Source organism: Lasiodiplodia theobromae, assembly GCF_012971845.1.
Source record: "Lasiodiplodia theobromae strain AM2As chromosome Unknown scaffold_10, whole genome shotgun sequence".
Classification (NCBI taxonomy): domain Eukaryota; kingdom Fungi; phylum Ascomycota; class Dothideomycetes; order Botryosphaeriales; family Botryosphaeriaceae; genus Lasiodiplodia; species Lasiodiplodia theobromae.
In genome coordinates, this window is record NW_023336300.1 from 466,727 (window position 1) to 482,719 (window position 15,993).

At 57.9% G+C, this 15,993-nt stretch overlaps 3 protein-coding genes across 3 annotated transcripts; 2 read left to right on the forward strand and 1 right to left on the reverse strand.

Annotated features, from left to right (window-relative positions):
- Positions 1-252: 252 nt before the first annotated feature.
- Positions 253-1,706, forward strand: LTHEOB_3932 (60s ribosomal protein l7; the record flags this gene model as incomplete). Its single annotated transcript, XM_035512910.1, has 3 exons — positions 253-269; positions 768-879; positions 1,080-1,706. 3 exons carry the CDS (start codon positions 253-255, stop codon positions 1,704-1,706), a joined length of 756 nt encoding a protein of 251 aa, XP_035375325.1.
- A 6,741-nt stretch (positions 1,707-8,447) lies between these two features.
- On the forward strand, positions 8,448-9,845 carry LTHEOB_3933 (Cyclin-like protein; the record flags this gene model as incomplete). The annotated part of the gene is made up of 1 exon (XM_035512911.1): positions 8,448-9,845. One exon carries the CDS (start codon positions 8,448-8,450, stop codon positions 9,843-9,845), a length of 1,398 nt encoding a protein of 465 aa, XP_035375326.1.
- A 2,388-nt stretch (positions 9,846-12,233) lies between these two features.
- LTHEOB_3934 (G-protein coupled g-protein-coupled) lies at positions 12,234-15,302 on the reverse strand (the record flags this gene model as incomplete). Its single annotated transcript, XM_035512912.1, has 4 exons — positions 12,234-13,733; positions 13,828-14,486; positions 14,709-15,098; positions 15,230-15,302. The coding sequence occupies 4 exons, from the start codon at positions 15,300-15,302 to the stop codon at positions 12,234-12,236; spliced, it is 2,622 nt and encodes an 873-aa protein (XP_035375327.1).
- Positions 15,303-15,993: the final 691 nt, after the last annotated feature.

The window sequence follows — 15,993 nt, forward strand, 5'->3', positions numbered from 1 at the left end:
GCAATAAACTTTCGCCGCGGCCTCGTTGAAGGGTCAGTTTAGAGGGTTGTGAATGCGACGGAGTTGGTGATGCTGGAGCCGTCGCGCAGCGTAATGTCTTGGCACTCGCGCGCACGGGCCTCTGCACGGGCCGCTTGCAAGCGAGGCCGCACCTCCAATTTTCCTCGAGCACTTCCTCTGAAAAAAGAACCAGACGTCCACGACCCTCGTCCACCACTAACATCCAGCAGCACCGCCGGAAAAGCCTTCGCAATGGCCGTTGTCAAGTCGTACGTTTCCCTTTGCCGCCCGCTCGGCTGAGCCCCAAAGACGAGAAAGCAGCTGGTCGTGGTTATTTCCTCGCTGGAGAAGGCCGCCATTCTGGCACCGCCCAGCTCGATACACTCTTCCTCCCGGCCCCCGGTCCTCATTTGGCCATCTGCATGGCACTTGAGAATGCGCGGCTGGGGTTTTGGGGTTGAAGGCGAATCGTCTTCTCCCTTAAATCAAATTTGCCGTACACAGTCGTTCAGCGCTGGGTGATTCCACGCTCGCACGAAGTACGCGCATAGCCTCTCGAGCACTTTGCTCGGGGTCTTGTCGATTGAGATTTACAGCTCCTTGCGCCTGCCGGCGCAGGTCTGCTCATCGATTAAAACTTTTTTACCGTCGAGTCGAATCTTCAGTCGGGAATGCCGCACTTGCTGCAGTTCTCGTCTGGGAGCAAGCCTTGTGCTGCTCACCACCACTCCAACCAGCCTGCTGACATTCTCGCTTGGGCGATGTAGTACCGTTCCCACCAAGGACCAGGTCCTGGTCCCTGAGACCCTTCTCAAGAAGCGCAAGACTCAGCAGAAGGACCAGGAGACCCGTGCTGCCGACCTCCAGAAGAAGCGCGATGTAAGAATCGACCTCCCTCAATTGCTTGAATATTTCGAGAAGTAGGCTGGGGTGATGATAACAACCAACCGAGATGACTAGACCTTCGGGTCGATGCTGTCTCCACGTTAACCATCTTTCGGGACTGACTACACCTACTTCTCTGGAATATCTCGGGTATGGATCGCATTAGTTCACCAGGCTAACAGCGTTCTTCATAGGCCAACAAGAAGAAGCGCGAGGTCATCTTCAAGCGCGCCGAGTCCTACGTCAAGGAGTACCGCGACGCTGAGCGCGAGAAGATCCGCCTTCAGCGCGTTGCCAAGCAGGAGGGCTCTTTCTACGTCCCTGCTGAGCCCAAGCTCGCCTTCGTTGTCCGCATCAAGGGTATCAACAAGATTGACCCCAAGAAGCGCAAGACCCTGCAGCTCCTCCGTCTTCTCCAGATCAACAACGGCTGCTTCGTCAAGATCACCAAGGCCACCGTTGAGATGCTGAAGATCGTCGAGCCCTACATCGCCTACGGTTACCCCAACCTCAAGTCCGTCCGCGAGCTCATCTACAAGCGCGGATACGGCAAGGTCAACAAGCAGCGCATCCCGCTCACTGACAACGCCATCATCGAGGAGCACCTCGGCAAGTTCGGCATTGTCTGCATTGAGGACCTGATCCACGAGATCTACACCGTTGGCCCCAACTTCAAGCAGGCCTCCAACTTCCTCTGGCCCTTCAAGCTGTCCAACCCCACTGGTGGCTTCCGTCCCAGGAAGTTCAAGCACTTCATCGAGGGTGGTGACCTTGGCAACCGTGAGGACCACATCAACGCCCTCATCAGGCAGATGAACTAAGCGGGCCGTTGCTCCGCTATGTGCTGCTCGGATGGTCGTCGGTGGTTCAAAAAAGTTTCTTCACACGGGATGGGTTTATGACGGGCATGGCGTCTCTGTATCGTAGGTAGCTGGCTGAAATACCATGGGAGCCGCACAGCCGCTCATCCTTCACGTTATGGCGTTTTGGAGTAACCGCGAATTGAGTGGTACACTATTTTCATAATGCTCTGCGCAATGCACGTCCGTGTCTCTCTGTGTGTCTGTGCCCGACAATGTCTCACAAAGACACGAACTCGACGCCTAACGCGTGAGGCGTTCATCGCTTCTGCCTCATACATGTGAGACATGGCACCTCGGCGTTCCCCTCGTCCCCGAACAACAATTCTCGTGTCGCCGCATGTGCGACCAGGCAAGCTCGCCTTACATTCAACGTCATATTCCAGGGGAACGGGGATCCCTTTTCGCGCGTAGTAAACGCGTGCGCGCGCAACACGCGTCCCCCTCGTGTATGTGCGTTCCTCCGTCTCTTGACTTCTCTTCCGCCACCCGTTTTCCACGCAAGGAAACTTGGCATGGCTCTCGTGTCAAGGGTGATCAGGTCACGGCAGGCAATCAAGTCGGCATTCCCCCCGGCGTGAGAGAAGAACGATGGGACCACTCATAGCACAACCCCAAGCTTTGTGGTGGTCAGACCTACTTTCAGGATGGATAATTCCGCCCCATACCACACCACACCACACCACGATTAAACTTTTTTTTCTTTCGCCCCAACTTCGCACGCACCACAAACATGCATCGGTTAATCCACTTTGGGCCATTATGGTCCGTTTATGATGGATCTAGTTGACTCACACCTCCCGCCATCCTGATTCGCCCTGTCCACTTTTGGTGCCGCACCCAGCGCGTGGCTCGGAATGTTCCTTCCTCGCCTTCAAGAACCATGGAGAGTAGGTGGCGACATCATTTCTGACCGCAAGGGCATCTGTACATGGTGCCCTTTCGTTTTTTTTTTTTTTTTGTCATGAGAAATGAGTCGCAGAATCGGGTCTGTCTCAACCCCCTTGTACCACAGACCCTACATTTTCCTATTGAAAGAGTAGTGGGTAAGGGAAATGCAGTGCAAAAATGGAAAATGGTCAGCTGGGATGTAGTGTCGAAGAAGGGGTATTGTCTCTTCTTAACTCTTTTCCTCCCGCCCAGTGAAGATTTCTTATCCGTCTCTTCGTGGACGTGTTCCCTCTTCAGACACACCAATTCCGGTCTCATATTTGTAAAGGGGGTAGCTGAGATCTTTGTGTGGAAGTCAATGAATGTCCAGACAGGATGTCCTAAGTAAAAACTATGTTCGACCACACTTTCCATCTCCTACCGGCTCTTTTTTTATGAGTGTTTTGCACGGAGCTGCTGTGCAACACAAGTGTCACCTGCGGCGGGCTGCTTGTCTCGGAGCGGTAGTGCACGGATTGACTATTCTTTTCCTTGAATCGCCGGGACTTGAGAAGACAAAAGTGTGGTTTTACCGGCAGGTGATGGCAATTTACTTGCCATCAAAGCAGCAAACATCCGCCCCTACTTCAAGACATTGGATTCTTCAACATAGGAGAAGAGTCGAATCTTCCGACACGCTTTGCGGCTGAGGAGGCAGGTAAACAACCCACACGCAGGGAGTCCAAATCCGGATGATGGTGCGTACATAGATTCGCATGTAGTAGCTACCACCATCACTTCTACAGTGTGTGGTATGATACCACGCATCTTCTCGCCAGCCAAAACGCATTCAGAGGCAGAAGTCCAGTTCTCTAGCACGTTTCCGGGCGCTGATGGGGTGGAAGCATGAAACTCCTAGTATTGGCTAGATCCGGGCGCGGCTCAGCTCTGCTGGCTGCCACGTGCGACTGTTTTGCTTTCGTTTCTGGTTGGAATGGAGTTGATTGCGATCCGTGGGGGACGTTGAAACTGCGCGCTACCAGCGGCTACTGCCCCTTGATCGCCGCTGTCGTCCGAGGGAAGGTGCGTGAGCACTTTCGTTTTCTTTTTCCTTTTTTTCTCACCCGGAACCGAGGCTTCTACCTTTTCGGGCTTTCCGGAGGTGGATGGAAGGGTTCCATGGTTATTGCATGGAGAGCAATAATAAGTTTCGGGCGAGGCCAGCGGCGATGCTCGTGTTTGGCGCTGATTATGTGCGACGGCCATTGTACTCGAGCTGAGGTTTCACGACGGCGTCGACGTTTTGCCTCGTGTTGTGTCTTACACTGGAGCACAGCCTGGGGTTGGCTGAGGTTGCAGAGAAATTGGGGGCGGCAGCCGCCCTTTCCCGGGATTTCACCTCGACGCTCATCATGACCGTCGGTCGTCTCTGAAAGCAGGCGTCATGTTGAGCGCGCCCCCTCGTGTTGCGCTACGGCCTAGACTCAGCTTAGGTATGGGAGGGATAGCTGCGTCGACCTGAGGTCAGCGGTGGAACCGCGGCGAAACGGAATGAAGTCCTTCCTGGCCGCGTCAACTGCGAAAGTCCGCTGGCCAAGCCGGCAACCTCTACCTTAGACCATCCACCAACAGCCTCCGCCCTGTACCACCACCTCGTTTCCCCCATTACCACAAAATCCTCGGCTGGGGATCCACTTGTGCCCGCTTTGCCCGCTTTGTCCGTCTTGCCCGCTCCCCACCTTCCGTCGGGTAAGGAGAATCATCGCTAGGCAGGAATGATGGGGATCCCCGTTTTGCCATCACTGGTCGTCGTCGGGCAGCGACCGCTGCGGTCGCGCCTCGATCAGCTTACACTACCAGCAGCACGATGACGCTGCAATTTTTAGTTTATTGCTTTTTTTCTCTCTTACGCCGCTCGCCCCTGCAGTTTCGCATCATGCTTGGCTCCGACCGATGAGTCTTCTCTCGGATTGCTGCGGCAGCGCAGGCAGCGGGTAAAACGCGTGGTCCGGCGGCCGCGTGCTCTCTTGCGCTGCGGCCCATAATTCGCCACCGGAAGGCAGCTAGAAAACCTGGGGACTTCCTTCTTGGGGAGCGGAAAATGTCTCACATCGCGGTTGGGGCTGAGCAGGAGGGTGGGAAGGGGGCAGAGAAAAAAAATGTAGGTGACTGGGGAAAACTGCTGCACCCCGCTTACGCTGTGTTGCGAGCTTTGTTGATGGAGCAAGTGATGGAATGCGCTGAGATGCAGCAAAACCTATGGACCGCTCGGAAGCAGCTTGGTGTGGTCGTGTCCGGAAGGAGTTTGGGGGCATGAGTGTTATGGTGCAGAATTTAGCAACACGGGCTCGGGGCTGGGGAAAGAACGAGGCTTGGACGGTTCCGTTTTCAACTCTTCGAAAGAGCTCGGCTGCAAGCGAGATTCAGCATAGCGCCGCTTGCAAGACGTTATTGGCAGGAGCGCCGGGTGCGAGATGACAGGTGGTGATGACATTTTTTCCTGCGGAGTCATGGTGTTGGAGCGCCGACGTTCGTGTTGTGCGATTGGACGTGCACGCGGAGGGAGAGTAGGGCGGCGCCTTGCCAGCCGGTCGTAAGGATGGGCCGGTCAGCTGTTGCTATGAGGGCGGCGGGTACGGCTGCTTAATGCTCAATGCGGTTCACGCTTCACCGGCGGACCGGCGCTCCTCGTGACTGCGCCCTGTTCTGGTGGTGTGTGCGGAGACATGAGGGTGAGCCTTTGATAGCCCTCGTCCACGCTTAGGCTCGGCAGCGGTTTCGCACGGCTCGCATCACGTCCATCTCACATATGCAAGGCATGATGATGGCTGCCGGCATGCAATGACGGTGGTGATGGCGCTGACGGGAGGCGATTGCTGACAACGATCTTCGAGAAGGCTTCGACCCGCACGGCACAAGTTGCGCAGGCCAGCACCACAGGGTCCACGCGCTAGACGGTCGACGGAATGCTCGATGACTCCGGTTTATTACTGCACACCCTTCATCTAACAATCCAATCTGTTCGAGAATGCCGCGCGGTAGCGAGCGCTGGAACGAGCACGGATTTCGCTCGTCGCTGGCCCGTTAGGCCGTCCTCCCGCTACCCCCGGTTGACCGATCTTCTAAAAACAGTGGAGGGAGGGACGAGGTCAGGCGCAGGCACCGTGAGTCCCGAGAGAGCGGTCGGCGGTCGCGGCCTTTTCCAGAATTCGTGTCTGGCCGGCCGAGCGAGAAAAATGGGGTTGTTGGCTGCTGGCGGAAGCCAAGCGGCTCACGTTGCATCCACCGTCTCCTGCCCGCTGGCCGGAGGCTTGCTCGTGCTCGTTGCTGCTGCACGTCGGACGACCAGCACTCGAGGCGGGTGGACAGATGGGAGATGATCAGACACGGCCTCCAGCGCCAATGGGCGGCGGGTGTGCCGGGAATGCGACGCTGACTACTGCTGCGCGGCCAGGCGCAGATTCCAGCCGGACCCCGTTGCCGCTGTGGCCGCCGCACACCGGCAAGACGTCAGGTCGAAGATCCTGCCCGAACGAGACTTCATGCGTGCCTTTGATGGCAGCCTCCGGTCTGTTCCTCTACGCGCTGGGCCAGACCGCGCTGCTCAGATCACCATGCCGCAGTTCCTGCCGACAGGGCACGCCTCTGATCCGGGGCGGGAGGCTGAAATTTGCAACAATTTGCAGCTGGTTGTGTGGTGAGCCTGGAGTTATGAAGCAGGGCCAGGGCCGCCTCCACGCTCCGCCGCGCTCGGGCCCGCCTCGTGGATCGCGGATAAAAAATCAATACACGTCCCAGCCACGAAGGGTCCACGACAGGCCCTCTCAACGAATCTCTGCCGGCCGCTGGCGCGCGCGCCCAGCACCGGGCGAATGAAACATCGGTGGAGACGCTCAAGGGCCAGACTGCCTGGCCCAACGTGGCTTGGCTGCAAAAACAGGTGGTGCATCGAGATATGACGACGGCGGAAGCGACCGGCCACGGCGGGTCGAGTGGTGATGTGATTCGCGGCCGTTGCCACCACCGGGCAGGCCTTGATTCTGCGCCGCCGTGCGGGTGAGCCATGCCAGGCAAGGCTGTACCATGACGCTGCCTGCGGTTGTGTGCGCGGAGGATGGGCTTCTGATCGCCGGCGCGCGTGTGGTGCGCCTCTGCATCGCCCTCGCGCCTGACGGAACAAGCCTTGGCCTCGGCGACCGGCCGGCGCTGCGCAGAGGGCAGTCACGCTCGAGGCGGACCCAGCGCAGGCGACCCAACCGTTTCTCATGCAGCCACCGCCGACTGACTCTTGCAACGCGTGCTCCTTGCCGCCGCCCTCAGCAGCAGCAGCAGCGCGAGGTGCCGGGGCGGCTTCAGCGGCCGCGGCGCGGTGCGCAAGATTGCAAGGACGGCCAGTGAATTCTACGCGCCGGACCGACTGCGCGCTGCTAGGGGCGGCTGAATAATGAAGGGCGCGGGGGGAGGCCCGTAATGCAGGTGCACAAAGGCAAGTATTGTACGCAGCCAGAGAAATGAACGGGGCCGGGCGCGGGCTGGAGAGGCGGGCACGAGAAGCCGACGTGGCAGAGACCAGCGGCGGCGCTGCAGGCTGGGCTCCGATCTCGTGGTTGGCCAGAGGATCCCTCGTAAGGGGGTGCCCGCTGTGGAGCAGCCCGGTGACGAACCCAAGAAGCCCCAAGCGACCGCTCTCACGCCCCGAGGCCGTCAGAGCGACGGGCTAGCGTGCGTGCGCCGCGCCCTGGCCGTGGCCCTGAATACTGTCACCTCTCCGCCCATTTCTCTTCCTCGTCCATCTTCCCTTTTCGCCTCCCCATCCCACACTCCGCGCCCGGCGAAGCGCTCCCTCTCTTCACCCTTCGCTCGCCTCCGACGCGTCGTCTGCTCGAGCACTTTCGTCTGGCCAGCCGCTGCTGCACATCGCCCGCCACCCTGCACAGCGCCCGAAAAGTTGCCTGTCGAGACGTCCTGCTCCGTGCATCGCGACTGTCCTCGAGCGAACCCCATCGCCGAATTCCCTGCTCCCGCCCTGCGTCTGGGCCGCCGTAAGGAAACCGCGACGCAACACACACACACCTGCACCCGCTGCCCGCTGTCGTGTCCGCGTCGACGCCGTCCACGTCCGGATTGCTCATCACCGGCCCATCCGCTTGCCGCCATTTTAGGAGCTTGCTATCCGCATTGCAAACCGCTGCTTTATTCCCTTGCGTTTCCTCTCTTCGCATCTCGCCCTTATTGCTCTGAGCGTTCCGCGGTTCACATCGTCGCTCGTCGCCCAACAGGCCACGACCGACCGCTCGATCAATCACCTCACCGCGACGAGCTATTCACTTAGATTCGTCCCGGCCGACGGATTCGCCTCCCTCCCACGGCGCCGAAACTCCGTTTCCAACCCTTTCGCCGACCCACCGTCGCCGCCTAGACGTGTTCGCAGCTGTTTATCTCAAGCTCGCTCCGTCACACCTCCGATCTCCAGACACGCCAAACTTTCGCCCGGCTGCACCCACGCTCAAACACCAACACTGACAAGATCATCCGTGTTGCGCGTCCTTCCAGCCAAAAGTCACAGCGTTTAGTCTGCCCAGCAACCCCAACCCGGCCAGCTCAGCGACAACTCACCGCGCATGAGAGCCAGCTACTAGATCCTCTGGTCAGGTTCGCTTTCAGAGCATTTGCTCGAATCCCCTTCGGTCGGAAATAAAAGAGGCGGTCAGTTTCCCTCACCGGTCGCTGTCTTGACGCGCCACTGACCCGTTCGACAGGGCGTGTTCGCACCGACTCTTTTATTTCTTTGCGACTGCGAAGTCCAGCATGCCTTCTTTCTACCGCCCGCCGATGCCGCGGCAGCTACCTCTTTCGCCGCCTGAGTTCATCCCCAGCTACAACAGCAACGGTTGTGGAGGTATGCACTACCAGCAGAACCCCTACGCTGCCCAGCACGGCGTCGCAGGCCACGAGGAACCTCGCTACGACTTCACAGAGCGCTACGGCCACAACTCCGCCATGGCTCCCCCGTCAATCATGTACCCCCAGCATGGCGCGTACCAGAGCACCAATACGTCCGGCCTTCAGCCGCCTCACTACTACGATTCCGTCGGCGCCCCCATCCTTCCTCTTCCGATGCCCGAGATGGAAATGCACCGTCAGATCCAGCACGAGCAGCAGCGCGTTGATTCGCACATGAAGGAAGAGAAGCCCGTTGGCGGCGTCTCCGCCAAGCTCGACTACGACATGGAGACGATGACGGATTTCGTGTCTGAAATGGCACAGGGAATGTATGCTCTCTTCAAGTCCCCGATCTGCCTAGCAGATATTGACCTCATGCGAAGCATCCAACCAGGTCGTGCATCTTCTCCGTCTTTCCGGAAGTGGGTCCACCAAGTCCTTTGCGCGACGCGTCTTCCTTCCGCGACGATTCTGCTCAGCATGAACTACTTGTCGATCCGCATGGACATGCTCTCGACGGGTACCCCCTTCAAGAGCAACGATTCGCAGGTCTACAGGTTCCTCACCACGGCCCTGATGCTGGGAAGCAAGTTCCTCGACGACAACACCTTCATCAACCGCTCCTGGTCCGAGGTCAGTGGCATCAGCGTCACGGAATTGAACCAGCTCGAGAGGGACTGGCTCATCGCTCTTGGCTACAACCTTCACCGTGAGCCGACCGAGTCGCGCGGGTTCAACTCTTGGCTCGAGCATTGGAAGGAGTACGAGGCCCGTGTTGCCGCTCGCGCCGCCAACACGACCAAGTTGGCTCCCATTAACACCAGGGTTCAGGGCAACCTCAACCGCTTGCGCTCGATGCCCAAGCTGCCTTCCCCGGTGTCCAACCAGTGCACGTACGCCAAGTCGCTGTCTTCGTGCGACTCTTTCTCGCAGCAGGGCACGCCTGGCTACACACAGTTCGATCCCTGGCACGTCTCGCGTTCCGCGAACGAGCGTTCTCCTGCGTCCGCTCCGCACACGGGACCCACGACTCCGGAGTACTATGGCGGTCCTGGCACTTGGGCGCCTCCGGATGGTTACGCCCGTCGTAGCGTCTTTGGTTTCCCTCCGTTCCACCAGCTGCCCAGCCCCCAGGAGCAGGCGCCCATGTTCCCCCCGGCGTACGCTCACTACGGACAGCACATGTGGGGCGGTCACGGTGCGGGCTGCAACTGCCTCTACTGCGCACGTCAGCACCCTTCGTACTTCATGGCCCCCGGCTTCGGTCCCCAGTCAGTCACGGCGTAAATCAGCCTTGACCCAGACTCCACCGACCGACTTCTGGGCTTCCTTTTTGTCTGGCAACTGGAATTTGTCCGGTGGCCTTGACACATTTTGTTCTTTCACTGGCTTGCACCGATTTGGCATGGAAAAGTTTCTCGGGGATCGTCACACAAAAGCACTTGCGCATTTCCTGATTCCCCCTTCTTAGTCTTTTCTTACTGTTCATATTGGGGATACCCTCCGCCCGTTTCCCCTACGAAGACACGCTCCAGCGGATGCGGATCTACACTTCAGATTTCCTGTTGCAATTCCGGCACACGTTTCCCCCATTGGTTTTTCACGAAAGCACGCATCCGCCCTGAAATCGCGTCTGGCTTCTGGCTTGTATAGATTTCTTTGACGAGGTTTTTCATTTTCTTTCGCGCTGCATCGATTGTTGCAGCATTCTTTTTCATTCTCGTTGAATTCTTTTCAGCGACTAGACTATGGACTTGGCTGGTGGAAGGCATTACCGGAAGGGGTGTTGGCTGGGATTCTTGTTTTTTTTTTTTCTGCTTTTCGGGGTCTTCTCGGCATCATTCTTGCGCCCTTAAAACTCTGCTGTTCGCGCCACGCTTCGCTGTCGGGCCTGGGCTTCGGTTCAGGCGCAACTAGCGCTGCTCTGGCTTTCTTCTCCTTCGCGGACGGTCGCCGGGCCCGCGACACCTAGTGGGACCGCCTTCATTCCTTCGACCCTGGGCGATCCTCCGATCTTCAGCCTTTACACCCTTCTAAACGTTTACGACTTTACTTGTTCGATTCGAGCAGCTTCTTTCCCGCAGACCTGAGGAGGCGATTCCGAGTTCTTTTTCTGCATCGCTGGGAGGTTTGATTCGTTCTGCTTTGATTGTAATTAATGGCATTCGATGGTTGCCGGAGGAGGGCTTTCATCCTACAGACTACTGCACGTTGCAAATACCCAAACCACAGAGCCCAATTGTTTTTCGGCTTTCTTTCTTTCTTATTTCATTGGTTTGGGAATTAATTCTGGAACATATCAAGACGGTGATGGCATTACAGTTGCGTACATGCACGCAAATGCTTGGGGCAGGGATTGGGTTTTTTCACTGACTTCACTGAAAGTAAAAAAAGAAAAATCACAAAAAAGCCATAGCGCAAGACAGATTGCTGCACTAAACAAGCACTTGAGAATACAAAAACAACATATTGAGCTTTCTGCTGGTCAAACAGCGAAAGTGCACCGCAACTTCGGTTCTCCCTCGTTTTGATTATTGCACGTGTGCGTCTGTGGTGTGTTCGCATTACGGGTCCTCCTTTCTGGAAGTTGCCGCCAGAGCCGTGGCTTCCGTCTGGATATGGCGATGGAAACGACGTCAAGGGGACAATGTTGTTTCATCGACATTGAAGCCAAAATACCCTTCATCTCCGAACCAAGGCAGAGAAGGCGGAGGGGGCGTCTGAGAAGTTTCTCGACCAACGGTCGAAGCGACGACGATCGTTCGTGTCTCAGCCTGATCGTCATGCTTTGGGCTGATTTCTGCTTCGTGTGGGATGCGAGGGCGCGTCGGCCGGCTGCGCACGCGCGTGTGTAATTTTGGTGTGTGAGTGGTACGGCTGGGCTAAGCCTTCTTCGAATGCCCCCGTACTATCCCTGCCGCTTTACGGTCATCCATCCGTGCCGTGCCTACCATGCCAACGTCAGTTAACCTGCGCCCCGTCTTCCTGCTCACCCACCCTGGCGACACCTCTTCCATTCTAGCTCCTCGGTCCGCCTCTTCTGCCGTGTGACCCTGCATAGTAGTTCGAAACGGCCGGCGCAAAGTCGTGGGGGTGTGTGTGGGTGAGGATGGCTCCCCTCCTCTTCCAATGGCGAAAATAGCTCGGCTGCATGGTGATGTGATGGCCGGAGAGATGCGGCGAGCGAAACGGTCGCCATTCGCCCACGGCAAACGAGATTCGCTACTTTGCGGAGCGGTTTCGTCCGCTGCTCTTCTGCAGCAGAGCCCATCTTGGCTCGGGCAGAACTGCGGCGGGTGTGGCTCTTGCTCTTTCTGGTCAGCTGCAACACTCCGGTGGATGACCATGCATATCATCATGTCGCCCTCATGATTGCTCGCAAAATTTGACGTGTGGGAGACGGGGAAAGACCAGCTTCAAATTGTACGAGTGCAGTTGAGCTGCTATTTCTAGCTCTGCCGGGAAAGGAAGGTATGAGTGAGCTGGTGGGTACGTACTCTTTCCCCGCACGCATCAACCACCTGCTCTCCGCACCTTTCATCCTCTCTCAAGTGTACCAACAAGAAGTCTACGCACACATGGGCTTGCCACTCATGTTTTCCTCTCCTTGTCACGAGGATCTTGGTTCAAGGCCACTTTCATCATCAACGCCGTGACAATTCTTGCGCCGCCTCTTCAGCCTCCCCTCCTCTTTCTCCTCCTTCTCGTCCTCCCATCCACGACCTCATCACTCCCACTGCTCGAAAAGGCGCCATCCGAATCACCGCTCCCAACCTCGCCTGCCTGACGATGCCCACCCATCCCAGCCGTCTCTCCAGCAGCGCCGTCCCCCCGAGCCCGTCCGACACCGACACCGACGCCCGTACCCCCATCCTCCTCAGCGGCATGGCTGCGGCCGCCGTCGCCATCATCATCACTGATTCCCGTGCCCGCCACCACCGCTCCTCCTCCTCCTCCTCCTCCTCCTCCTCCTCCTCCTCCTCCTCCATCCCCTGCCCCTGCCCCTGCTCCTGCTCCTGCTCCTCCACCCAGCTCCTCCCCAAACTCATTCGCGCGCACCGGATGCAGCGCCAGCCCGCCCCGCATCGCATCGCGCAGCTCCGCCGTCGTAACGAGCGTCCCCGCTCCTCCTACTCCTCCTCCCCCCGCGCCGCCGGACGGCCTGCCGAGTGTCGTCGACGAGCTGCCGTTGTGCGCCGCCCAAGAGGGGAGGCGGTGGTGGTGCCTGTTGGCGGCGACTCCGTCGGCCCTCATGAAGGCGGTGGCCATGTTGCCGCTGCTGCGACTCGGGCGGAGGTAGTCGGGCGTGTGCGAGGGAGGGGGCGGCGAAGGGGTGTGGTGGACGGTTGCGCTTCGGGTGGGGAGGCCGGTGGTTGTTGCGGGTGATGGCGGTAATGACGACGATGACGATGATGGTGATGGTGATGACGACGGTAAGATTTGGTCGTCGCGAGCGTGAGCGCGGGGCAGGGGCCGGGCGTGGGCGATTGGAGTGATGGAGCTTTCGCCTGCTGCGCGGAAAGAGGAGGATGAGGATTGGGTGGGGGAGGGGAGGGAGAGGGAAGCGGCGGAGGTTGCCATTGATTGTTTAGTCGTCGACGTTGTGGGAGACTTTGCAATGCTCAGCGGCAGCGGTGGAGGCGGCGGCGTCTCCGGCCTCGCTGCGTTGAAGGCTGCGCTGTCGTCACGGACGTCGGTGGCGTAGAGGTTGTGCAGGTCGACGATGTCGCCGGTACGGGCCAGGCGAGCACGCTCGACCGGGTCGATGAGCGAGGCTGCGCGTTCGGAGGGGAGGGAGAGCTTGTACGGGTTTGTCACTGTTACCGGCGGCATGTCGACTTCGACGCCGTGTAAGCTGCTGGACGACGAGTGGCGGGAAGATCGGGAGCGCGGACGGCGATGGCCAAAAAACATGGAAGATCTGGAGGGAACGGAAGTGTTGGTGGCTACCATGAGAGGCGTGGTGCCGTTGGCGCTGTAGTCCTGGGCTTCCGTCGCTTTCGTGGTACCGGGGGCAGGGGCTTGCCTTTCTGAGGGGTCGAGAGAAGTCAAGGGGAGGTCAGAGTCGCGCCGGCCAAGAAGAGGGATGCGTTTGAAGGGGTGGCGGAGCAGCTCCCACCATCCAAGGAAGATACTTGGTTTGGCTAAGAGGAAGAAGTTCTGGGTGCCGATGAGCTAGAAAAGGTAGGTCAGATTGGGTTCATGCCGTGGTGAGTGGAAGGGTCAAGAATGAACAACACGAAGGACAGAGATTCGTTCGAGTACCCACCGAGCCCAGAAGCAGCGATCCCAGTACCAGATCCCGCGGGATGGCCAACTCTTCAGCATACTGCAGACATGCCTCCTTATCCCCATTGTTGAACAGTAAACAAGCACTCCACGTCCTCGCTTCCGGCCTGTCGACATTGGCCGCCGCCTCGCCGAAACGCGTGTCTTGTGCTACGAAGATGATGATGTAGAACAAGGACTCGACTGCCATGATGACCGTCAGCGCTATGTGGCGCCACTGCATCAGCAATATCCGCCTGATCTGCCGCCACGTCTTTTGCGACCGTTCCGCCGGCTCCGATCCTGTACTGGGCTGGCTTGCGAAGCTGGACTGCTCAGGACCACTCCTCTCCTGTGCCACCGTCTCACGACCGTCATCACTGCCGCCGCCGCCGCCGCCGCCATCTCTCTTCCCCTTCCCCACAACTAACACGCGCAGAAACACCCACACACAGTATCCCGTCGTGATACATTGCACCAGCAATGCGGCGCCAGCAAAGCCGAGTTCCCACGCCCAGAATGTAGTAATGGCTTTGTGGTGGTTGGGGAGGCAGACCAGGCCGGTACGGTAGGAGACACCGGTCACTTTCATGCTGACTACCGTGAAGGCTACGGGGATGAATATGCCGGTGAGGATGGAAAAGATCATGAAGGGGCGGCCTGGTTTAATATCCCAACAGATGCGCAGGTGGAGCCAGAGGGCCCGGAGGAGAACTTATTTGAATTTCTTTTGTCAGTAAACCATTCGACTTGAAACAGGGGATGTGTGCGGAAGAGACTTGATGCTTTAAGGAACGGAGTAGTGAACTGAGGAGACGGTAAGATGTAAAGGATAATATGCAGCTACTACTACCGCTGCTGCGGCTGCCAGTCGTTACTCACTCCACAATACAGAACCCATAGCTCCGAGCAGGAGTAGCGCACCGGTCCAGGTGCATGATGTGTCCGAGTCCTGCCCGTTGGGCGTGATCCTGTCCCTGCACATGGCCGGCTCGGTGCCGAGCGGGATGACGAAGGCAACGGAGAGGAATGCGATGGCGAGCGTGACCCCGATAGTCAGATAATGCCGACCACTGCGCTTGGGTGGCAGGATGAGGAAGGAAAGGAGCAACAGCCCGCATAGCGCGACGGAACTGATGCCAGCGTAGTTGGCCACCTTGAGCGTGCGCACATAGTCGGCTGGGTACACCCAGTCTTGCACCGGGCAGGGTAGACAGCATTTCTGGCCCAAAGGCGCACTCGGGTTGATGCCGCAGAAGCGGCCTTCGACGTCTGCAGTCGGGTTGAAAAGGTCTGGTTAGCTTTGGATATTCTCTCTGTTCCTCACCCATTTCGTTTTTACCTCCCAACTTCAGATAGAGAGCTGGTGGCAATGGAGACGCTTGAAGAATATTGGTACCTACATCCTCCCCCTCCCTGGTAGTCGGCGTCCGATATGAACGGTGGTGGACATATCGTGTCATTGGCAGAAGCCATGCTGGCCTAACGAGAAGCAGCCGGCACCTTCAGTCCCGTCCTCGACAGCCTTTCCGTGGTTGTTCTGAGAGCGTTGAGTTATTCCTGCTCCCTCAGTCGGAGTTATTGGAGCTGGTTGCTTGTCCGAGCCTTCGCTCTTCTTCTGCCGCGAAAATGATTGAGAGGTTCCCCTGTTGCATCTGATGGGTCAAGGAGAAGAGAGAACCAGTGGCCGTTGAGCATAATGGACCTTTGTGTATGTCGTCATACTTGATTGACCGAAAACATCCTCTTTTGCTTCCCTTTCCCTTTGTCCGCGAGGGCATTGCTATCATTTGCCAAGTTTCCCGGCGCCCAGTGCCATGCATTTCCATTCCCCTTTTCAACATCCGATCTATGAGAGTCTAGAAGGGTGGTGTTCTAGATGTGTAATGCATCATTGGAACAATGAGTGCTTGGGCGAGTTGGTAATTGGGGCGAGGTGCCATCAGAGACCCTTTAAGGTGAAGTGAATTGCACCTGCAAGGGATTAGTCATTGACGATGAGCTGTATTTAGTGACGGTGAGCATACATGTCCAATGGCAGTGTAGGCGTGGCGGTGTAGGGTTTCGGCATTACTTGGGATTCAAAGATAGGACCAGGCGCATAGTTTGATATGAACGAATGTTACGATCTCTCTTGGCTGATTCTTTTGTGCGATGCCCTTTCTTG